The sequence below is a fragment of the Platichthys flesus genome, chromosome 12 (assembly GCF_949316205.1).
Source record: "Platichthys flesus chromosome 12, fPlaFle2.1, whole genome shotgun sequence".
Lineage (NCBI taxonomy): Eukaryota > Metazoa > Chordata > Actinopteri > Pleuronectiformes > Pleuronectidae > Platichthys > Platichthys flesus.
In genome coordinates, this window is record NC_084956.1 from 17,195,100 (window position 1) to 17,219,752 (window position 24,653).

A 24,653-nucleotide genomic window follows, 5' to 3' on the forward strand; every position below is an offset into this window, starting at 1 on the left:
TTCTAGGTCCAGGTAGAGGACCCAGATGAGGATAAGAATGGCCTGATCACAATGGCCTTACAGATGGGTATGCCTCGCCTCGACTTCTACCTGAACACCACCAACGGCATCCTCACATCCACGGCAGTCCTGGATCGTGAGCGGATTGGTCTGTACCATTTGAGGATTGTCGCCTATGACGCTGGAAAGTTCCCGCGCACTTCCACCTCAACCCTCACTATCACAGGTGAGAGTCTGTGGCTCATGATGATGAGAAGCTGACCTTGATTTCCCTTTGCTCTCACTGAAATTATCCCACATATGAAACTGCTGAGCCAACAGTGTGATTGGATTCTGAGTGACCCGAGGGTTTACTTTAACATGGCATATAGTTAACCACTGACACGTCCCAAGATTCTGCAGAGAAGGATGCTACCACCTGCTGGTGAAACATGAAAAATCCTGAATGGTTTGACCGGTGTGAAGTAAATTAGTAGTAATAATCAAAAATAGAAGCAATCCTTAACAAGGAGTGAAAAAACTGAATAATTTACAATTTCTGGCATTTCTCAAATTAAGGAATCTCAAAAATTGAAAAATAATAAAAATATTTTGAACTGTTTTCATTTTGCTTAACTTCACAGGGAAGTGAGAGGTCAGTCAGAACAGTACTAACATCAGAAATGCTTTCTACTCTGCACCACCCTACTGCCTTATTGTCCTCATGTACATCTATTTGTGTGTCCTCATGTCTCTCCGTGTGTCTGTCGGCGTGCGTACGTCAGTTCTGGATGTAAATGATGAGACACCCACCTTCAGCCCTCGAGTGTACAATGTTTCCCTGAAGGAGAATGTCCCTAGAGACCACATTGTAGCACGCCTCAGCTGCACTGACAACGACGCTGGCCTCAACGCTGAGCTTAGCTACTTCATCACAGGTCAGAGGTCACAGTGGGAGGTGTGATGTGTTTGTGGGCTACAGTGTTGTACAGTTTTTCGGACTATGTGCATGTTTGGTTCCTTTGTCCATCCATCCATTCATTGTGTAAATTTGTATGAGGTGAGCTCCATGCATGTTTCTTTTAGTATTATTGCTGCACTGTGTATAATAGTTTGTATTTTTCTATTTTTTAGATGGTAACCAGGACGGTAAATTCAGCGTGGGCTTCAGAGACGGAGTTGTTCGGACAGTAGTTGGCCTGGACAGAGAGAACCAGGCAGCTTACACTCTGGTTGTAGAAGCTATAGGTGTGTCATGAATTCATGTTTTGACAATGACACAATACCTTAATCCTCTTTTACTGTCCTTGTTTTTACATAGTCTTTGGTTGCATTTATCATCAAGCTTGTATCCTTGCTTCTTCAAAGCTCTTCCATTCTACTTGTGTATGGCAATGATGACAAAAATTATGCCTGCACAGCTGCAGTGATTTCAGAATGTTGCTCAACTGCCTTTGTTCCTGTTTGAAAAGAAAGAACAAAAACTCTGAGGTTTTCCTGTTTTGGAAACCATTGAGTCAGAGTGGCTTATCTGCTAAAGAGGCCAGAGACACAAGAGAGGGGAGAAAAGGCTGAGATAATATAAAACTGTGCAAAAGAGCAGATTAACATATATTGTCCTAATTCACAAGCAGCTAAAAATGAAGGTTTGGTAAGCCAACTATGTTCCAGTCTTACTTCTTAACATCATGCTATTTTAGGTTTCTTCTCGATTAATGGATTGTTTAATGTAACACAGCGATTCCATTTCTATATGTGTTGTGATAATATATAGATTTTTTTACCCTTTTCATTCATGGCTTTTAAGCCTGTGGTACAGCCATCGAATGAAAGCTGTGTCTATTTTGCATTTTTGGCATCAACCAAAAGATTGGCATTAACCTGAATTATTGCAACTTATGTGGTTGTTAATGTTCCTGCACACAGACAATGGCCCAGCGGGCAGCCGGAGGACAGGCACGGCCACTGTATTTGTCGAGGTGCAGGACGTCAACGACAACAGGCCCATCTTCCTCCAAAACAGCTATGAGACCAGCATATTGGAGAGTGTGCCCATAGGAACCAGCATCCTTCAGGTAGCAACCACACAAAATGCAAAAAACATCAGGAAACACACTGCCCATTCTCCATTCACACTAAAAGTCACTTTATTTCTGAACGTAACAATCACAAAACACAAAAAAAGTATCTGCTTGGCTCACAAATCATGTTTTGAAAGCCACATTAAATCACACTATTTAATATTTCATAGTTTGTCTTCAGTTGCATGATCACAATATTGATGGGGTTAACAGCATCAGAACTATTAGCATGATGAAAAGGAACAACGCTTGTCCACAGACTTTGAACATAGTTGGTGAAAATTAAAAACTATTTTAGAAGAGATAACTAAGCTGAGCTGCTGTCATTGGAGGCTTGTGTTGGGTCCACTGTGCCTGTTAAACTGCCATTATACTCCTTGGAAAAACTTGGATACAATCTAATCAGACCTAATTTAATCAAGGGCAGATTTGATGAAGCATCAAATCCTTACTGCGAGAATTGTAATCAAATTGAGTCGTGGGATTAATTCATATTCACTTCCAGTGGATATACTGCAGAAGGGTGATGGAAAAAGACCATCTATGCACAACACTGCTACCTGCTACTATATTGAAGGTGAAGTGTTTTGTTTAAAAAAACAAAGAAACCTGTCAGACTGTCTTTTTGATTGCTTATGTTTTAGCACTTACTTTGTAGCAACTCTCATCCACCTGGAATTCAAATTAATAAAATCTTCTCATTTACTCTTCATCCACATTCATCCGAATACAGTGTGTCACATTTTTGGGAGCAGTCAGTCAACTCTCAGCCTCAGATTTCAGTGACATAGTCAAATAGACATGGCATAGTGAGGTGAGGCTCCTTGCTGGCTTCTGACTGTGCCGTCTGTCCTGTTGGTGACTGCGATGCATTTATAATCTCCCGCTCATGTGGTCTGCGGTGTGGCGGCCGTCTGAAAGACAGGTTGAACGAACGCCGATACGAGCCCAGTCTCTTCCACACCTTGAGCTGGGGCTCACTTGATCTGCTTCGTCCAGGGGTCAAGCTCTCTCCTGGGCCACAGCTCGCGTCTGAGTCCCCATCCTGTTGGGAGGACCGGCATACAGCCAGGAAGGCGGCGAACCCTGCCAGCAACAGCGATAAGCCCAGCACCACCATGATAGTGAACTCTGGGTCATGGATGTGAGAAGAGTAGGATGGAGGCTGAGAGATGGTGGAGAAGATGGTGGCGTTTGTCAGGCTGGACAGAGTGATGTTTTCGGTGTTGGAGGTTAGGGTGAAGTTGTAGCCTGACTCAGTGGTGTTCATGTTGTCTTGGAGCTGAAAGGAGAAAGGAAATTAGCTTGGAGGTATATGTAAGAATGCCCCGGGAGCATGTGTTGATTTGTTTGTTTCTTAGTGTGTGTGTGTGTGTGTGTATGTGTGTGTGTATGAGATCAGCCTCTATCAAAGTGCCACAGCAGCTCTCTTGATATCCCATGTTTTACCTCACTAGCCAAGCCCAACCAAGCTGAGTAGCTTTATTAAGTTGCTTATTTTCACCTTATTGGGATCACATCTTCAAAGGCTTACAACCCATGTATACACGCACACCACAACAGACACACAATGCACATTTTCACAGAAATGCCTGCATGCACATGCAGATGTGGCGGGTGTTTGGCATTTGCGGCAATTATGAAGCTATTAAATCAAGGACCAGAAAACAGTCAATGCTTGACAGGCTTTCTTCAATGTAAAACAAATTGGGTTTATTAAAATGCCCCTTATAAAATGCAATGCGCCCACCTCTTCTACCCCAGTCTCCAATTATCCCCCCTCATTCTGTGTGCCCCCATCTTTGGTATAGTAACATTTGTAAATGTCAATGTCCCTAATTCAGCGTAGACAAAGCATGGCTTATCGGTTTAAGGGAAACACAGTGGGACGTGAAATTATTTTTAAGACCAAATGCCAGGAAAGCTGTGAAAAGGCCACTGGAGCAGGATGGCTCGTTAGAGAGTCAGTTCATTAGTCAGCGCCTCCAAGTACATACACTGCACGCACACATACTCACACATCTATTCAAACACAAACTTTCTTCCTCACCCACACATATTGTGGACTGCACTGCACATATTGGTGATTAGGCACGCTGCTCTTAAACTTGGCAGCCTAGCTGTAAGGTACTCTCCCTCTCTATCACCCCACATTGTTGCTCCTCCAGATCTGACTGCTCAGCTAGTTTTAAAACAAACTTTGCAAACTTTGACCAGTTTTGCAATCACAAGTTCTGCAAACATTTCTGAGAAGCACAAGCATCTGCTTAATGGATTTCTTTGCCTTTTACTGCCTCTTGTCTCTGATGTCTGGTATTTTTCCTCATATATAATTGGTTTTATCTACATGGTGGAAGAAAAACTTTTTTGGTATAGACAGTTTTTCCTCTTTCACTAATGCTCCAATTAAATCATACTAAACTAAATGCATGTAGCAGCCTCAACAAGCCCCCTTAGACAATGTGCTGTTACTCAAGCACATGTCAAGCAGCTCACATGTCAAAATGTGAATTTTAGGAGTTGCAGTCCAAATGAAACCTCACAGCACATATGAAATACACATTATAAGAGACACTCATTTGATGGTTAGTAATCTTTTTGCCTCAAGATTGATGAAAAAGAAAGAATTTGTTTACCTTTAAAACGCTATACTATTAACATTTTGTTTTTCATATTAAAACTTTTTGTACCCTGGAAGAAACCCTAAAAAATATATACTCACACTCACAGTTTAGAGACTCTTTAAAACAGCAACTTGAATCGTCCCAGTAACTGAGGTCAGACCTGTTTCTTGGCTCCACACACTTGTTTTCCCCCCTAAAAGTGCTGCTTTCCCAGAGACAGTGGGGGAAATGCTGGGGCGGAAGACGGGAACAAGGAGGCAAAGGGGGTAACTTTTGGGTAACAGCTTCATTGTTGAAATATCTCACTATTGTTTTAATCCCACGTAGCCAAAGACAATAGTGTATTTCCTGAGCCAAGCCGAGGCTTAGCGAGTAATCTCTCTGTGTTTCCACTCCACATTCTTACACTTACAACATCTGGCTCTACAATGTATTCTTACACTTTATACACCCCCTTGTATGGCCAAAGTGGTGCAGTCCGCTGTGTAATACCCTATTCATCACTCTCCAATCTGAACCCCCAGCGTCTTTTTTCTCCCGTCTTCCCCTCCCCTCTCCTCCTCTTTCTCCTCTCCTCTCCACATCTCTTTATAAAGCTAATGAGACTGAAGTTGGGCCTCTCTTCATAGAGGGAGCGAGAGAGAGCAAAGGAGGACACACAGGGCAGAGAGAGAGGGGGGGGGGGACTGTGAGTGGCTGTGACTGTGTGTGTTTGTGTGAACCTGAGTGCACATACATGTGCTTAATTTTTCCTGTGTTTGTCTCTCTGTGCAATTGAATATGCACTTTGTAGGCATCTCCACAGGTTTTGACACAGCCGCAGTGGAGTGAGTTGATTCCACCTCATCCTTTGCCAGCGGCTCTTTGCCTCTGTGGATTCAGAAGTCAGTCTTAGGACATGGCCCATTCAGGAGCAGCCCAGCATGCTCCGCTCTTTATCTGTGTACGCTGCGGAGCCATGCAGTCTGGGCTGGGTCTGGATTTTTTGGCTGCTTCTGGCGATTTTCCCTGTGAGAGAGTGAGCAAATTTCTCACTGCCAAACCATGATGGGGTTGTTGTGGCAACAAGACACTGGGCACCAGTGAATGTGTGGTGAATGGGGAAGTCTACTGAGTTGTCCATCTGTTGATAGAAACCACCAAATCAAAAAAAGCTCGTAAGAAATGTGCTGTCTGTCATGTAACTGCTTAGGAAAAACACTCTGTAAACACAGAACATCCAGACTCACTGGAATCAAAATCCAACTTCTCAAATCTCTCTTCATGTAATCTCTATTGGCTCCTGCATATTTTGCCTTCATAATATTCAAACTGCCCCAAAAAAGTAAGAGTTTGACCAGTGGTAAAGATAGAATAAGGATATTTCTGTTTCCCTGTACGGAGCCAGATGTTTTGTGTTTCTTAGTCATTGCCAGTGTTGTTGTTTTTGGTGTCACATATCTTAGTGCATAGTGTCTGCTTGTGTGTTTTTGTACAGGTTCAAGCTACAGATGCAGACCAGGGTGAGAACGGTCGAGTTCTGTACAGGGTCCTCACTGGTAAGGCCTACCGTCATTGTATATTGTCCTCTTTCATCCAATTGTGTTGTTACACGGGTTTGATTCTTCCACTTGTTTCCTTGTTTCACTGGACTTTGAGTGAAAAAATCAGATGTTTTCAAAGTAAAAATACCAATAATGACGGGCTCTTAAAGCGAAGTATTGTTTATTCAAATCAACAACAATTATCCCACCCAACTGGCAGCTGTCGAGAAGAAATTCAATCATTAAATGTGTAATAAAGTCAGTTAAACTGTTCCTTTCTGTCTGTGTGTGTGTTTATGTCTGCTCTTATTTGTGATGTCATGCAGGCAACAGCAAAAAGCTGTTCAGCATCGACCAGACGACTGGGCTGGTGACAAGAGGCCTCAGGGCTCTGGATAGAGAAACCAGCAGCTCCCATGTGTTGGAAGTGGAGGCCTACAACAGTGACGAGGGCAGCATGAGGAGCTCAGTGAGGGTGAGCAGAAAAATGGACGCAATTGGTGGAGATACTATAAATTGCCCAACCTGCAGTTCTTAATTGCTGTGTTTCACACTGTATGTAGAAGTAGTTTGTCTTTGTACAATGGTTCCAACGTTTAAAAATGGAAGATATTTTCTGTTGCCAGCAGCTGACATTTTCATTTGGTAGATGTGGACTTTAGAGGAACCAGCCCCTTACTAGTGACGCAGATTAGCATCATATGTCTGCGGTCTAATTTCTTGATGAGTGGATAGAAATTACCAAATCCCTTTCCCTAAGATTCTTTTCATCCTCAAAGATAATGTGTAAAACTGATTTACTGCTACAAATATCCCTGCAGGTGATCATATATGTGAATGATGCCAACGACGAAATGCCAGTGTTTACCCAACAACAATACAACCGTCTGGGTCTTAGGGAGACGGCTGGCATCGGCACCTCTGTGATTGTGGTACGCGCCACAGACCCTGACACTGGTGAGTTTAATCTCTGATCATTCAAAGGATGGGAGCAGAGGGACAGGAGTTCGATGGTAGTAGCTTTTATTGACTCTTCACTGTCCCTTTAGGTTAATTTTCTTAACATAAACACAGAGAACTGGGCTAACTGAGGTTGAAACATCTGCTCAATTCTGCTCTGCGGGCACCAGTCAGTTATTTGCAGGACATCAACCTCAACAACAGTGGGCACCACTGCAAAGGGACACATCACAAACCAGAGTTGTTTATACCCTGTTACATGACAGTGGCACACAAAAACAAGTCCTATACGCTGCAGCGTACAGTTAAATCTGCAACTTCTGCTTCATGGTTCAAACTTCCTCTATTCACTTCCCCTGTTGTAAATTGTTTTTCAGAAGCCTTATGATGCCTCTTGTACTATGACATAGATTTTCCAAAACATTGGAGCTGTCTGGAAACTGAAATAAACACAATTTAGCCATCAGTGTTTGATAGATCACAGAATCGTCAAAACTGTTTGCATGTTGCAACAATAATTTCAATGTAAAAATGTTGTAATGTCAATGATTTTCTCTAACTATTTAACACACTCACAGTAGCCAAGAGAAGCCAAGGCAGGTGTCAGTTTTATAAAGCACATTACTACACAGAGGCAGATTCAAGTTGCTGTACGGTGTCATTAAAAACAATACAGAGACAAATCGGTCAATCTAAAACAATTTTTCAAGAAAAGTAAAAGAGGTAAAGACATTAAAAGAGCTAAAAGAAATAAAAGGTTATATTTGTGTATAAATACAAAATTAGGTTGAAGTTAATTAATATAAATAGATAGAAATAGTAATAAAATAGAATACAATGGTTTTATGATCTTAGATTTTGTTAAATAGTTTAGTTAAAGGTACTTGTGAATAAATAAATAATTGTTTTCTGTTTTGATTTAATAACTGCAGTTTTTGGATAGGGTATTTTTAAAACCATGTGGCATTTAGTTCCAGTGCTGTGCTCAATAACGACTAAAGGCTTCTTTTCCTTGTTTACATTTCTTGAAAAGACAGGTTTATTGTAAGTGATCTCATGCCAACCACCTCTTTCTTCCTGTGAAGGTGATGGTGGGGCAGTCGCCTACGCCCTCGTGTCCGGCTCAGATCGCAAATTTGAGGTGGACGTAAGCACCGGCCTGGTAACCACTGTGGACTACCTGGACTACGAGACCAAGACCACCTATCTGATGAATGTCTCAGCCACTGACCAGGCCCCACCTTTCCACCGAGGTTACTGCACAGTCTATGTCACGCTGCTTAATGAGCTGGATGAGGCTGTGGCCTTTTTCTCCGCTGGCTACGAGGCCTCTCTGCGTGAGAACATCGCCACAGGGACAGAGGTGGTCCAGGTGAAGGCCCAGTCGGCCGACAACTTGAACCAGCTGACTTATCGCTTCGACCCTGACACGTCGCCTGCTGCTCTGGCCCTATTTAAGATCGACAGTGTCACGGTGAGTGAGAGAGGGAGCAGCGGAAGAAAGATCAATGAAGATATGATCACAGTGCACATTACTTTACAGTACATGTAAGAACACAGTGTACCTGCCTATATTTTGTGTCGACAATCACCCTCTGTCAAATGTGTTTCATTCAGTGTGGTCTGATAACACCTCTTCCTCTGTGATTTAAGCTCGAGCTCTTGTTGCAGCATGACTGTAAGCTGATCAGAGAGTGTGTTTGCTTTGAAGTCTTTCTCTAATAGATTAGAAAGGGGGACTTTTTGTTGTTTTCTACGAAACTTCATCGTCTCTACTACCTCGTTCATTTTCTGCCACATTAGGAAGATTTCCATCTAGAAACGCTGCTGTGTTTGATGTTTCAGGGCCGTATCACAGTGACCGGTCTGCTGGACAGAGAGAAGGGGGATATGTATACATTGACTGTTGTAGCTGACGATGGAGGGCCTAAAAAGGACTCCACTGTGGTATGTTGATTCATTGTGAATTCGAATTCGAAGCCCCATCTCTGTTTTCCCGTTAAATTTTGAATGCATAACAGTATATGTTGTATCTATTCTGTTGTAGAAAACCTAATGGCATTCCTCTTTTATTCATTGCATCTCTCATTGGGACTGCAGAAGGTAAGACTTTGAATTATTTTTATAAAGTACAACATGACATATGTTTATTTGCAATATGTGAAGTGCTTATCTTTTATCTTTAGATGTGTTGGCTTGGTTTGATTAATCTCAAACTTAAGGTAAGTATCATTTCACTGATGTGTGGCAGAGCCCACTTTTGATAGCACCTTTTATTAACAGGTTTCAATCACCATTCTGGACGAGAATGACAACAGCCCAGAGTTGGACATCACTTCTGATACTTCAGTGAACATCCTAGAAAACACGCCCATGGGGAAAAAAGTGGCAGTCGTGCTCGGAAGGGACAAAGATGCTGGACTGAATGGACTGGTGAGGGTAGAGAGGGAAAAATGGACATCCAAAAGATAACTTTAGTTTGTAGACCTTGCAGAACAAAACATCACCACAGTACCATTATAGACTTGGGACTAATTAGTGCAACTATATAGGGCAACTGACACATTTTTGTATCATGTGTTGATTTGACAGGAAACCTTCTACACAGCTATACAGAGCCATATTTACTTAATGACATAAATATGTTCTTCCAGTGAAAAAATGGCGCAACCTATCAGTTTATATATATATCATATTATTGTATATACGTCTCACATTATTAATATATATATTATATCGCAATTAGATGTTATGTTATACATTTTCATCTGTGTTTCTTTTCATATTGTGTGATTACGATTATATGTCAAATGACGCTTGTCTCAGTTTCACAAAAGCTGAGTGTTAGATGATATATCAGTGTCGTGAGCCACCTAGGTTCCTTCAGAACATTTTCCTTATTCCTTATTTGTGCTTTTTTTCTCTACCAACTCATCCCCTCCTGTCTCTCACTTATGTTTTCTTAATTTTCTTTCTTAATCATAAATGTATTTGCTCTTGCTTTTGATGCTCCGTGGGTGTCTTGGATGTGCTCATTGATTCTTAAGTATGGGTTTTGATTTATTTAAGATTTAGAAGCTGCACATTGAAATTCAACTTTTAAACTCCTTATACATTACAGGTAACTTCATGATGAAAGCTTTAGGCTGAACCTAAGCTGGTGCATTGAGGATGATGTTCTCTTTCTGTCGGAAAAGAAAGAAAACAAACTGGCGTCGACTTATTCTGACTAATTTCTCTCTCAGGTCAATTTCACTTTGGTGGCAGGCAACATGGAGGACGTGTTTAAAATCAAGACAGTGAACCACACTTACGGGGAGGTTTATGTCAATGCTCCTCTGGACAGAGAGTCAGTGGACCGTTACCTACTGAAGGTCAGGCAGCAATCCACATGTAGTATTGACCTTTACACAACATAATTAATATATGTGGCAATATAGCTCTCACTTGACAACCACAACCATGTATTGATTTCTAACCTCAACCGAATACTTTAACTTATTACGTGTCCCACATGTTTAGTATAAAATATATTGACTTTAATGTCATCATAGTCATGTGATTATTAAATGATTTATCATTTTTAGGTTTTAAGCTGATAAGATGTACCAGGAGCCCCACTAAAAACATGAATACAGCTGTAAAACATGTTCAGCACAACATACGAGTACAGAGCGATGCCTGTGTATGTTGTTGCAGGTACGTGCCAGTGACAATGGCTCACCCCCCAGACACACAGACCACTCCCTCACCATCAACATCCTGGACATCAATGACAATGCTCCTGTCATTGAGAGCCAGAGGGGCTACAATGTCAGCATAAGTGAGGTAGGGACAATCATGCACATCGCACATTATCTACATGTAATCTGACATGTAACATTTGAATAGCGGCCCCAGGTTTGTATTTGTTCTTTAATGGGGTGTCATTTACAATGTGAATTGCAGAATGTTGGAGGAGGTACGTCAGTCCTCCGTGTGATCGCCATTGACCAAGACATTGGCCCCAACGCCATGTTGTTTTACTACATAACTGCTGGAAACCAGGACCTGACCTTCCGCATGGACCGTGTGACAGGAGAGATGGTGACAAGGCCAGCGCCTCCTGACCGAGAGCGCCAGCAAGAATACCGACTTACTGTCACTGTGGAAGATGACGGGACGCCACCTCTGTCGGTAGGATATTGTAAACTAGATCTGTCTCAACGTCAGATTAACTGATAATGTGCTGTAAAATATGTCTCATCCAGCATGTTCTAAAATCTAATTTTACGCCAGTGCTTGGAATAATGATGAAAAATAATTTGTTTTTAAACCCTCTTTGTGCAGTAACCTCTCCTAAAGCGTATACATAATCTAATCAGATCTGGTCATGCTGACTTGAATTTGACACAGGGGTCATTTGGGTGATTTAGCACCACATCTTAAACAGGACCCTCTTCTGGTTAGTCACCGTACTACAAACAAGCATGCCTTCTGTTCCTCTGTCTACTGTCTCTTTATCCACCTGCTTTAATTCAAAGTACGTACAAATCAAATGTGTAAATCACACATGATTCTAACAGTTTAGTTCGTCTACAGTATGAACTGTTGAGCTGTGAAGGAAACAGGAAACACCTTCATCTGTCAACAGGAAAGCCACAAGACATACAGTGGTTCCAAAAAAAATGAAGATGTATGTTATTGCTTTTTCCGTTTAGAAATAGTTGCAACATTTAAATAACCTTTTAAATGTATTAATGAACATAAAGATATGAAGTACTTTGTGTTACAGGTGCATGTGACAATATTTTAATGGTAGTGAAAACTTACAATAATGTAGCGGCTAATAGATGATATAATTAATGTAAGACTGCAATAACAGCACTGGTGAGAGGACACCCACACCAGCCCCCCCCCCCCCCCCCCCCTCCCATCCAGCCCTCTGTCTCCTCTCATAAAATACTAAGATTGGTTTATCATTTTCTCTGCTCAATGCCAGTCTCCCTCTGGTGTGCACCATCTTACAGGCAAGCAAGTGGAACAACCTTGTTCCAACTGTAATGGTTCCCTTGGCAGCAAGTGCACGGCGTCCTTGTGTAGTGATGGTTTTGGAGACATGACAGTGGAAAAGACCGGTGATTTTATAAACTCAAGGCAAGGTTTTAAGGTTTAAGAGCTTCACTTTATTTCCAAGCTACAACCAGGACAAGTTAAATGCAATATAGAGAGCAAACATACTTTCACAGCATTGTTCTGTATATGTCTAATACAAGCTTTTTACTGTATGAAACATACAGATACACTACTTGTGAAAATCATCAGAAGAAAAATAAATTAAATACATGCCCTGTCCTATACACCTGCAACAACTCAAAAGAAGATGATTTCCGTTTAGATACCAGCTCCAATTTGACCTCAACATGAAAAAAAAAACACCAGTGGTTTCACACAATCACTCAGACTTGACTTTAATATGTATATATATGATGAATGTTTGGATTTCATTTCAAGACCATTTCTTTTCAGACATACTAATTAATATTTAGTTTGTAACAGTGACATTGCACAAAAAAATAAGAATGAAGATTCATATGCACATCCCAAAATACATTTTTCAAATTACTAAATTATTCACAAAACAGCAATAAACATTGTTTTCTTAATCATCAAAATGTACACAAGCATGACTAACATTCATTAAAAATGATCAGCAAGAACAGTTTTTTTCCCCTAAATACTGTACTCACTGAAATGTTCAGCACCTAATGAATATATCTAAGGCCACTGTGAAGTGCTGTCTTTCTGAGAGTACAGGAAGGAAGGAGAGTATTTAAAGCAACAGAGCCGAGAGTAACTGAGGTAGCAAAAAGGGAGGGGGTAAGAAGCTGGGTTCATTTGTGGGAGAGAAACAGTGTAATGCCATAAAACAACACGTGATTGCTTGTACAAAATCTTTTGAACTTTTCTGATGATTGAGCCTATATCAGTTTGAAACTATTGCAACACTTTTTTACAGGGGCCAGGGATGAGGTATCAGAATCAGATTAAACTGTATCGTTTTGCAGTCCCTGTCTGGTTTGAGATTTCTTATTAAATTTGCTCTGCAGTGAGTCGTGTACACATGATGAGGGGGGTCCTGGTCTGCATGTTTTGTATTTTACAAGGAACTGCCAAATTACACATGCAAGTTTGAACTGCACCAAACAACATGCCACCCTTTTATATCGCAGGACCTTCACCCTCAGCACTCTGGGTTCATCTCAAGCAGTGGGCCTCTCTAGACGTAGGCGCCTGTTGGCCCACAAGCTGTTAGACAGTGTTTAGATGGAATGTAACACACAAACCCGGCCCCCGCCACAACACAAGTGCTCACAAGCAATAGTTCGCTTCCGGCCTCTAGCTGTTGTTGCAGGTGGAAATAATTCATTCCCTCCTGCGGTCCAGACAATATACAGATGACTCTCCTAGCAGAGGTTATTGTGAGACAGCTTACAGGGGCAACGTCGCTCTGAACGCAGAGAGAAGAGGAAGAGAGTTGCAGGACTGTTTCCAGGTCAGCAGTCCGAGCAGTGAATGAGGTCTCACCCCCACTTTAAATCTGCAGGAAGTCTGGAGACTCAGCAATGGTGTCTGGAACAGAGAGACGTGCAGGTCAGTCAGAGCAAAGAAATAATAACAGGTCGTATATCAACCTGCACAAAAAATGCACTTTTCTTGTCTTGTGCTGACATGGAAACTTCAATATGTGGGAGTTGACTCATTGAAAATTTCACTTCCTGCCCAAAATGCAGACAGATGTTGACAAAAGACACACAACAGCATTTGTCTTTCCAAACCTCCTACTTCTTTGAAAAGTACAAAGGCAAGCAAGACTGATAGATTTCACAGAATAAAATGTGTTTGGCTGGAAACCCATTGAAAAGCGGAACTGGGCGGTCTTAAGTCTAAGTTGCGACATGTCAAAGATAACAGGGAACTGCTGCTGGTTAAATTCCGCTCTGCTTAAGGTCAGTGGACCAAAAATATGAAGAGGAAAGCTGAAGTGCTGCTTTTATCCATGTAACATGAAACCTCTCATGGGAAACCAGGCTCTGTGTTCTGCATAACATTTGTACTAGTGTAAGAAATGACCTTTGGCAGGGAATTTCCACTTAAACATTTTTTTTACGGTGTTAGCAATATTTGTGGCTCCTTTCAGAGTGAAGGCAACGTTTAGATCTGATACGCCATCATCTACCTTAAGCAGAAGTTTTTTTAAACATTTATCATAATCCTTTAGGTTTTGGCCCAGTTTTAGATTTTGCTTGTTTGTCAGTTCTCACCTAAAGTACATTGTCAATGGACAAGCTTCGATCAGTGTTTCTTAGACTTGTCCATGTTTGCTGAGTAAACTGTTCAAGGTCATATTAATGCATTTGAGATGGTTCAGAGTGGAGTTTCAGTAAGCGTCCTTCTGTCCGTTGACTGTGTTTCCAGAAAAACGGGGCAATCCACTTCAGTATGCCTGGAATGTCTGCCCAGGTGCCCCGGGAATCGGTAGAAAAACACTCAGGATTGAACCCCTTCACCGTAACTAATGCTTCAATATTATTTCAAGTTGAGTCTGAGAGAACGGTCGAAGGGGCCATTAGAGTTAAATGAGAGTGCTGATGGGTGGAGAATGACTTGCGAGGGAGGAGAACAGAAGTATTCAGATGATGACAGCAAAAAGTGGTGGTTTCATTTGTGTGTAAGAAATTAAAGCCCCTATGCAGAATATGTTCTTAGTCACGTCAACTCTGCCCAGCTGTTTCGAACGCGAGCGTGCTATGATGCACGACAGTGTGAGTGTCTTTCCGCAGATGTTTCACTGATGCAGGATGTTACAGCCAAAGCAAAGACAGTTCCTCTGTGATTGCATTAGTCTTTTACTAAATTGATTTTGAAATAGGTTTGTTCCCAACTACGTGCTTGAGTAATATAGTTACATGCCACATAGGGAAGGGAAGTAAATGGTTGCTGATATAAAGTTAATATTTCTACAAAATCAATGAAGTTAGCTTAAAACATCAAATCACTTTTATACTTTTTTAAATTTAATACATGTTCAAATGATTCTGTTATATAGTGTCTAAAATTTTGTGAAATCAAGTTTGTTATTGATGTCCCCTGAGAGTGAGCTAACTCATACTCAGCTCTCTTTGTGTTATGGTGCAGGTCAGATTAAGGTTTGAGAGAGGCCAGCGGGTAAAAGCTGAACAAAACAGATGGGTTAGATACCTGTATGTCTCAGCCTGTGTAGAATGATTTACTGTTTTTCATCTGTAGACTGCAACTGTTTCCGATCCTATAATATGTCCCCTGTATCAATTCCTCTGTCTTGGCCTGAACATTGTGTTCCCTTGGTGTAACCTGCAGTCGTGTCGTCGTGATGTATAATTTTGTGTTTCCTACCCTCTATCGGGAAGAACACGTCCCCATGTGCAGGAGGAGAGAGAGGGGTTCCTGGTTCAGACAACAGGTGGTGTCCTGTCTCAGAGGACTGTCGGGCCATGATCTGAGAGACGGTGCGGGTCTTAATCTTTGGTGATCCCCCGAGAAATACTGGGTTCTCATGGCCGTGGGCCTCGCTGAATACACACACACAAAAACACACAAGAAAGGGAAGCATATAGATGAGTATGAAATGACCAAAATTACCCAATAAATGGTTGCAACACTTATGTGTTGCTCAACATTTAGAAGGATTTTGCTGCTTTTGTATTTCTTGCAGTAAGCCTGGCTTTAAACCCAGATGTCTATGGCTCTGTAATGGACTTTGAATAAGGTTTTCTGTTTATTTAATGGATGCAGAAAAGGATTATAGTGAGCCATAAAGTCAACACGACTCTTATCGTAAACTCCCTGTTTGTTAATGACAACTTCACTTGTGTCGATGATTCCTAGCTGCTGGTCACATTTGTATTCAAAGTTCATTCATATCCTGTCTCCAAATGCACAAAATTAGACATTGCACCTTTTTCAGTCCTTTACAATACAAATGTCAATAGTGAAGCCAATAAGATGAACGATTCTAGAGAAATGCGAGCCACACACAGACAGAGATAGATTTCTGGAATTCGTAGAGCTATGTCTCTAAATGAAAGTAGTGATTAATCATTGATGTTTAAAGTTATATATAGATTTATAGAAAACAAATGTCCTTAGAAATTACCAGCAGCGCTTTAACAACTTATAGTGTAATCAAGTTGTTTGGCAGAAACTACCTATTGTGAAAGACACGATGTGACCACTGGATACTGGCAGAATATCCATGTAAACAATGTTATTATCCTAAAGCGCAGCTGTGAAGCTGATGAATGAGATCAGCTGCCCGGTAGAGTGTGGGAAAACTCACCTGTCCATCCTCACCAGCTCCTGTGCACCTGGGAGAGAGGAAACGGGAAATGGGCCATTGTGAATGAATTGAAACAGAGCGGAACACTACAGATCCAAGCTGGAAGTGATTCCTACTGTGTGAAATGCACTCAATCCACCTCAGTGACAGGAAATATGAGTCAGGCCAAACATTATGAGGGACCAAGTGTGAGAGATTTATATCTGATCCATAGAATCGACCTGGTAATGTGAGTGTGCGTGAGTGCTTGTTTGTGCAAACATACGTCTGCTCGACTGGGCATTCTCCCTCTGTTTGTACACAAGCACCAGAATAAGAGGCAGAGAGAGCAGAGCCAAGATGCAAGCTGCTATGGCCAAGGCCACTGGCACGGTGCCTGGGGAAGCAGCAGAGAGACTGAGAGTTAAATAAATGAAATAACTGGCCAGCCATCAATTGGCCATGAAGCCTTGAATAAGATGATATACCTCCAGATGGTGTGGGATCCCAAACAGTGCATTCTTGAGATCCATCTCTCCCTGGAAAAAACGATTAAATGCATTACCTCTCTCATCCAGTACATCACAGCGTCTGCTTATGGAATATGACATTTAGGCACATAGTTGTCAACTACAGTGGGTGATTGCAACAGACATGCTTTACCTAAGTTAATTTCTTCCCCTGTTAGTTAATCAAATTCTATTTTCACATTCACAGTAAAACATTTACTTACGTGGAGTAACTATGAGGAGAATGTGACTGTGGGGTTTCTGCAGCAGGGAGGGATGTTTGTTTAACACCTGTATGTCTAGGACCATGCAGCAGTAGCGGCCCTGGTCAGCATGGGTCAAGTTCTGCAGAACCGCCCAGAAAATCTGCTCCGAAAATCCAAACTGCAACCCCGCCGGCAAGCTGTTGTTGCCACGGGGATGACCGCCGAAGGCTGTGTTGCGTGGGCCCTCCTTTCCCGAACAGTGCTGATCACTATGGGGCGTGAACAGCCAGCTGCGCCTCAAGATATCAGCGGTGTGCAAGGCAGCACCTCTCTGGGCGCACACCAGTTTGGCGGTTGCCCCCTCGGGACAGGTGTAGTAGAGGTGGGGGGCAGAAACGCTTATTGTGGAGTGGCCATGGGACGACTCCCCATTGGCTGGGGAAAGAAAGCAAATATGGAAGAATACTGTTAGCACATACAGTTGCCAGTATGTTTATCGCAACTTTTGTGTCTCAAGTTAGAGTCAGTCCTTCCCTTTCTAAACATAACCTTAAACCAGCTCCACCAATATGTAGCCTTGAGGCTTCAGGTTAGAAATGATGCGGTTTGTGGATGTGGCTGTGGTTCGGGATTTGTTTACAGTGGGAATTATGGGAAGTGCATGAGAAGCTCAACCCAGGAAACACAAATAACATGATGACAAGAAAAAAAGGTGTATTTTTAGTTAAGTAAATATTACAGTCACAGTTTGGTTTATTATGATGGCAGTAGCAGAATTTCATATTCAGTAGGGACATGAGACATTACATACAACAAGGATAAAACCTTTATTTGTATTTGTTTGTGATATAATTTAATTTTGAATAATGTAGAAAACCTTATGAAGGTGCATCAACAATATCCCAGCTTTCTTTCATCTCAGTTATATATTGGTTTACAGTTATAGTTTTAAAAGGTTATAGGCCTGATATCCGAATGTTATATATGCGACCATGCAAGTTGATGGTTAAGTCACAGTTCTTTTCAAATGGTTCTGCAGCTGAAATTGAGTCAGAGTAGGTTCCGGCCCGGCACCACAGTTATAGCATAGATAACCACAGTACCAATGAAAAATTAATTTAAAACCACAATCTAATATTTTCCTAGCTCTATTTCTGCACACTACATGCTTTGAGGATTTTAAACACATTCAGACAGCCGCATCTTTCATGTTCTTTATTTTAGCGGGAGTTAAATTTTCTGATCCTCTTGGACAGCTAAAGCGAGAGAGTCAATTGCCAATGAATAAATGTCATGTTAAGGTTGTGTAGAAATCTGACTGATGTCTTGTTAAATCACTGCTTACACCACTTTCGCTGTACGGTATCATTGCTGTGAGACTGTGGTGAAATAGCCCCGTCTTTCTCATAGGGCTGTCCACTGACACTGATCCTCCACATAACTTAATGTAAGTTCTTGAAGCTGAAAGAGAGGCTGTGAGATGTTTCTTTATATGTTGCATTAGAACTTCTTCTTCTCTCACCCTCACACAAGTGTGTTTAACCACATCCTGTTCTCACTATACTGCAGCAGTGGAACACACGAGTAGAGACACTCTTTAATGTTTGCTCCGAATGATTATTTCACGGCAGTAACACAACTTAGTGAACATATTGTCAGGCTCAGCAGCCTGAAGCCACAATTTCAGCCTCACAAAAAAACATATTATTGCAAACTCAACATAATCTATTCAATGCATCCTCATTACACAGCAACTGTACAGCATTGACACACTTAAATAATGACTCCCATATACCCATCATGTAAACTACCCAAACGACTTTTACTCCACTTACATAGATTATTCCCATTCTTTGTAAAAGTTTGCTGTGTGTTTTTGCAAAGCAAAGACAGGAAGCTTGTGTGTGTGTGTGTGGGCTCTGCAGCAAACAAGAACTTTACATGCAACAGTGTATTGCATTTAACACAGATTTCACAGTGCATGCATGCGTGTTTGTTGAGGGTAACTGGTCAGAGCCAGGATTTAAGGAGTGGACTTCCTTCCTGACTCGTCCCAACACACGATAACAACACACTCTGCTCCTCCTGTGTGGCTCCTTACTATTCTCAGAAGGGTTCCACAGCTTCTCATTGGCTCAACATTTCAAGCAGGCTGCAACCCTAATTTCCCAGTTAGCAACAATGCAACTGGATGTGTTTCCAATCTACTGTCAAAGGCAAATCCCATGCAATGCTACAGATTTGCTAGCACCTTGCTTGGTGTTAAACACAAAGGGAGCTGGGGAAGCAGCTGTGTGATTCCAAACCAATGTGGAGGGGGTCAGATGTTTTGCGATGCATTGGTCTTTTGGGTCAGCTACAAAATAAATGAGGAAGCACATAAATAGTTTTAGTCCAAATGTCAAAACCTTGATGTGATTGGTTTACACTCTGTGCTGCGTAGGAAACACAGTAGCTGACCAGCCAGCGACGTTTCCTTTTTCATTATCTTTGCATGTTTGTATACACAGTGTGTGTGTGCATCCTGCGCATGCATGTTTCACACAGAGTGCAATGTATACGTGCCACGTTCCTAGGTGGGCAGCTGAACTCTGCACTGGCCCATTGTGTGTTCGGAAAAGCAATAGGAAGAGCAGGGATGGTGATTAAAGTGAAACTGTTGCCCCTGTAGCTGTTCCTGTCTGTTTGGTGGGACAATAGGAGGGGAAGTCCTCGTCCTCTCCTGTTTCACACCCGCCCTGCCTTCCTCCCTGCCCTTCTTTCTGACAACTATTCCCAAGTTTCTCTGGTCTTACTCACAAAGAGCCAAAACGTGATTGACTGCTGGGCTGGGACATTAATAGACACATCAAAAAGATAACGCACTGACATGATCAGACCTCACTAAAGGACTCTTAGAGACAATGAGTAGGATTTTTCAGCATTCGTCTTTGGTGCCAATGGGATGGTGTTACTACAGTGTCAGCACTATCTGGGCTTGATGTGGTTGCAACCACAGGTAAAAACAGACAGCACACTCTGCTCATTCTGTAACAGGCAGGGTTTCCTTCATATGTAAACCAGACATCTGTGTTTTGGCTCGATTATACATTTAAGTTTCCTCCTTTGATTTCTGTTCTCGGGATCCTGATAGCCCCTGAGGGCCAAGGAACAGGCCCTCTTTGTTTTAACCCTGGATGCCACCTGTTAAGGACATGTTTGCATTTGACAGCCAGCTTTCTTTTTCCCATTCAAACATGCACCTTTTATAGCTTTTTCTGTTTTAATTAATCATGTTCTTAATTTCTGTACCAGCTATTTAGACTATCTGAGTATTTTAGTATTTCCATCCTTGTGTATTAAAAAGATCCTAACAAAAAACTGATTACTGAACATACCCTACTGGTTAATCTAATATCCTTCCACTTGCAGAAAGTCTCTACCTGTGTTTGTAAAAGTGCTGCTTGCCCAAACACACACACCTCAGACTCCACCCTTTTTCACACCCGCCGTAATGGTAATGATGAGCCCATTACAGGGTGTTGATGAAACCAGCAGGAGGATCTCAGATTAGCCCATAAACACACATACACACACACACACAGAGAGAAAGCGGAGAGTTTCAGTTGAAGCCTCTTGTACTGATGCTTCAGGCATCTTTTCATCGAAAGAAAGTGTTATTTGTGGAATTTGAGACACTTCTCACTCATAAAAGGAAGTAGTTAAGAGTCAGTGATGTAGGTAATCATGTTCATGGATCTCATAATTTTGTATTATTGACTGAGACAACATATGCAAACTATTTAATTAATGTACTGTATTTAATCCAGGAATCTTCCACTTCATTTTCCTCTAAAATGTCTTCATAAAGTTAGCTCTGTGACTAAAGGGTTGTGTCATCGTAGCTTCGTAAGCACATTTACAACATAATTACAACAGACTTTCTTCATTTCACTGTCATTTTGAAAGTGTAAATTGGTATTTTTATAGTGTTGAAACAGTGAAAGAGCGACTATGACATAATTTTTGACAAAATTACTTAAATATCCACTAGCTCACTTGCTTCCTCTCTCACTGGGTTTTTCCAGTTTTGGACTTTACAGCTGCATGGTTGTACGGTTCCCTTGAAGTTAAATGTTTTAGAGCGTTACAACCTAAAGGACATTATGTTATTGCTGTGACTAGAAGCTGAGTCATTGCTTTATCAGTGGGGGTCAATGCTGTGTCCTTGAGCCTTGTGTGGAAGACAAATCGTCACTACAAGTATGAAGGCCACTTGGGGGGGGTTTGACTCATCATTCTTGTTCCATTTTAAACATCAGATAGGAAATGTTCATCTTCCACTGTTTGTCAGACCTTTAAAAAGGTTATACCCTCAAAAAGGAGAGAAGAAGGGAGCACCCCCTCCTCCACCGTCTCCTTATTGCTCATGCACCATGTTCCCACACAGCTGCTGCACGTCAACATACAGGCCTATTCTTGTCGATGAGCCTTACCCAGGAAGCCATTTTTAATTGCTGGATCCTACTAATGATTTATTCATTTAGGAATGGGGGGAATCAATGCAGGACACCAGCTCAGACACAACAGGAGGAGAAAGTAGTCGGCCCAGAGATGGAGGCTTTTCATTGACCAGTTCTGACCGTGTGGCATTGTCCTCCCATGCTTATCTCGACTGAGCGGAAACACAGCACTGATTATTGCTGTGTTTATCTCAAGTCATGTTTAGGGGCGGAGGAACCCATTATTGCTGGTGGCACAAACAGCTGTTTTCATCAGAGGCTGAAAGGAAGGAAAGCTCTAAACAAAGAAGAGTTCACTGGGTTGAAGGGACACATTAGCTTTTTTATTGGAGCTGTGAAGTTTGTGGTACTAAATCAGAGGCTTTAAACCCAGGCAAGACATTTTACTTTATTTTATCAGTTGAATATATCTCTTATTTTCCATTTGAAACATGAACATGTTGAGAATTTTGGTAGTATTGGAGTCAACTTGAAAGTTCAGTCGACATCACTTGTGGATTTTCGACAGATTTATCATGTGAGTTCATCTAAACAGACCAAATCCAAAAGTCAAAAACTGATAACCTCTGCAAGGTTTTAGTGTTTGAAGTGAGGCCCTCTGCGCCCTGGAGGCAACAGCTGCTTCTCCTCTCTCCTCCAGAGTCAGATGCCTACAAGCTCTCAAACCATGCCATGAAAAACATGTCTGCACTTCATCACAGCTCCGACGTCAACACTCGGAAATGACATGAAAAAGATGCAGTAAATGTGTAGATGGGTTACATAACTGATAGTTCATCAAACTCCTCCTGCTCACGAGGGCTTCCTGACAACCATTTCTGATGAAACTTTTTTTCTTTCACAGTTTCAAATTAGCCAGACATTTCCTGGTCATTTCAGACGTGCCACTATAAAAACATTAAGGCCGACTCTGCAGTTGGGGGTTATGTTATACAGGGTGGGTTTAAAATGGATTTACAGTTAGCTTTATCCCCCAGGGAGGGGCTTTAACACAGCTTCACACCAGATGTTCCCTCTCCAAACAACAACAGCAACAAACCAAAGTCTGGGGACACATGAAACTGAACCCTCCAACTAGTTTTTACTGAGACAAGGATAGACATGCAGCTGTTTCAGAAAACATTAAAAAAGATACATAAAAAACTAAAACAAGCCAAGACCGTGGTGTACCAAAGATATAGCCTGAGTGCTGTTAATATTACATGAATGTATATCACAGGGTTTACATCAGTAAAAAAGAAACTTGATAAACAATTCAACAAATGGCCTTCTCTATTCCAGCCTTGTTCTTGGTCTCAGTGCACTGTGGTTTTTAGCTACACAAACTTACAGAATCACTTTACTCAACTAATGTTTTCCACCAGTCTCTGAGTTTGTCACTTAAAATAAAAGCGTGATCAGGTGGCCACACTTCCTGGTCGGGGGGATGAAACCTCAGGTCTGGTGGTGGCTGTGTGGATGTGAGTGGTCTTACCTGCAGTAAACAGAGCGGAGCAGAGCCACAACATGAGCTTCATCCTGCTCGGGGCTGAGCGACACAGTAATCCTGCTTCCATCGTGTCCCTGTGTGCAGCCGCAGGGAATCAGACCTGTGTTCACACGGATTCTCCCTTCACTCAGAGACGGGGCAGAGACTCTCGGCGTTGAGCAGAGAGTTTGTTGACAGGCTCCTGTCTCTGTCTAACTTCTCTTGATCCTCCTGAACTTTGCAGCGCGCATGCAACAAGAACAAGCCCGTAGTGAGAACCGCTCCTCCCCCGCTGTCACAGCCTGTGTCTGACCCCACCCCCAGGACTCAGACTGTGGCAGCCCCAGTCACCACAATTTTATTTAAACTTTTGCACCCTGTAATCTGCGTATTATCTTTTGGATTAAAACCATTAGATATATTAGTTTGGTTTAGAGTTTATTCAGAAATGTTGGTTTACTTTTTTTTTTTTATCCTGCCCCAGTATGAGTCGCACAAAGAAGTCATTGGATCAAACACCTTCCCCATATTGTGTTTGTAAGTTCCATTATGTCCATAAAAGTACTCCTTATTTATCCTTGCTATATTATTTAATACTGTCTTATTTATCGTATTACTAGAATTTGTAGTTATTGCTTCTTCTTTATTTACTACACACTTAACCTCGGTTTTTGCTAATGGAGTTTCTCTACAAAGATTTCTCACTCCTTTGTGTTGTAATCGGTTTGACAAATAAATATCTTGATACTTCCAATAACACAGCCTCATAAAATCCGTTTTATTCATATGGTTAATGTCCATATGTTTCCAACCTTGATGGCTTCCTGGTAACCATTCGATTTTTTCCAAGCTGAAACAGAAGGGATCTTTTCTCAGACCTTCACTGGTTGTTTGTTTATCCAAACGAAATTGGTTACAGTGGATTAACATATTATGTCAGGTCAAGCTGCTGTGATGTTTGTTTAAGCAGGTGTTAGATGATCGTATCACTGGAAGGGAAACCCAGATCATTGACTGGTGTGGCAGCAACACTCAACCTTTAATTCTTTATGCATGAGAATCTGTCTTGTGGTTTGACAAAGTTCTTTCCTTTAGGATGCACTCATGTAATTATGCATCTTTACTTACATTTAATGGTTTTCCTTTTCCCCCACCAGATGTTGTTACACAGTTTAACGTAGTCAGTCATAACTAGTAGGTGCAGCTGTAAAAGTTTCCCTGTGTCTGTTTCTGTCACAGACCTCCACCACCATCAATGTCCACATTCTGGATGAGAATGATAACGCCCCAGAGTTCCCTGAGGAGGAGTATGTCACCGTGCTGAGCGAGGGACCGGAAACAGTGGGAGCCACCATCGCCACGGTAACAGCCATCGACCCAGATGAGGGTCTGAACGGCACCTTGCGATATGCGATCGCTCATGGCAACCTGATCCAGACCTTTCATATCAACAGCATCACGGTA

At 41.8% G+C, this 24,653-nt stretch overlaps 3 protein-coding genes across 4 annotated transcripts in view; 1 reads left to right on the plus strand and 2 right to left on the minus strand.

The window, feature by feature from the left end:
- cdh23 (cadherin-related 23) overlaps window positions 1-24,653 on the plus strand; it is a 144,425-nt gene that overhangs the window by 104,725 nt on the left and 15,047 nt on the right. Inside the window, exons 23-37 of the mRNA XM_062400417.1 lie at window positions 7-226; window positions 765-917; window positions 1,114-1,227; window positions 1,906-2,054; window positions 6,162-6,222; window positions 6,534-6,682; window positions 7,029-7,164; window positions 8,253-8,641; window positions 9,013-9,114; window positions 9,268-9,270; window positions 9,451-9,600; window positions 10,413-10,541; window positions 10,867-10,995; window positions 11,116-11,343; window positions 24,429-24,650. Of these exons, the coding sequence (XP_062256401.1) occupies window positions 7-226; window positions 765-917; window positions 1,114-1,227; window positions 1,906-2,054; window positions 6,162-6,222; window positions 6,534-6,682; window positions 7,029-7,164; window positions 8,253-8,641; window positions 9,013-9,114; window positions 9,268-9,270; window positions 9,451-9,600; window positions 10,413-10,541; window positions 10,867-10,995; window positions 11,116-11,343; window positions 24,429-24,650 (2,334 nt within the window). The remainder of the gene's footprint in view (window positions 1-6; window positions 227-764; window positions 918-1,113; window positions 1,228-1,905; window positions 2,055-6,161; window positions 6,223-6,533; window positions 6,683-7,028; window positions 7,165-8,252; window positions 8,642-9,012; window positions 9,115-9,267; window positions 9,271-9,450; window positions 9,601-10,412; window positions 10,542-10,866; window positions 10,996-11,115; window positions 11,344-24,428; window positions 24,651-24,653) is intronic.
- Window positions 2,110-4,927, minus strand: LOC133966368 (uncharacterized protein C10orf105-like). Of its 2 annotated transcripts, none has more exons than XM_062401280.1 (2): window positions 4,789-4,927; window positions 2,110-3,342 (listed from the first exon to the last, which is right to left on the minus strand). In XM_062401280.1, exon 2 carries the CDS (start codon window positions 3,328-3,330, stop codon window positions 2,833-2,835), a length of 498 nt encoding a protein of 165 aa, XP_062257264.1. In that variant the 5' UTR covers window positions 3,331-3,342; window positions 4,789-4,927; the 3' UTR covers window positions 2,110-2,832. The 2 variants fall into 2 exon arrangements, with proteins under 2 accessions (XP_062257264.1, XP_062257262.1); XM_062401278.1 differs by having other exon boundaries at window positions 4,783-4,893.
- vsir (V-set immunoregulatory receptor) lies at window positions 12,310-23,432 on the minus strand. Its single transcript, XM_062401323.1, has 7 exons — window positions 23,196-23,432; window positions 17,238-17,654; window positions 16,993-17,043; window positions 16,791-16,901; window positions 16,526-16,553; window positions 15,583-15,758; window positions 12,310-13,779 (listed from the first exon to the last, which is right to left on the minus strand). The coding sequence occupies exons 1-7, from the start codon at window positions 23,275-23,277 to the stop codon at window positions 13,742-13,744; spliced, it is 903 nt and encodes a 300-aa protein (XP_062257307.1). The 5' UTR covers window positions 23,278-23,432; the 3' UTR covers window positions 12,310-13,741.

Excerpts from the sequence above, each read along its gene's own strand:
- LOC133966368 (XM_062401280.1), bottom strand. The coding sequence starts at position 3,330 with ATGAACACCACTGAGTCAGGCTACAACTTCACCCTAACCTCCAACACC.
- vsir (XM_062401323.1), bottom strand. The coding sequence starts at position 23,277 with ATGGAAGCAGGATTACTGTGTCGCTCAGCCCCGAGCAGGATGAAGCTC. Across the intron at positions 17,044-17,237 it reads TCTCCTCATAGTTACTCCAC|GGAGAGATGGATCTCAAGAA; the intron begins GTAAGTAAATGT and ends CGTTTTTTCCAG. Across the intron at positions 16,902-16,992 it reads GGATCCCACACCATCTGGAG|GCACCGTGCCAGTGGCCTTG; the intron begins GTATATCATCTT and ends CTGCTTCCCCAG.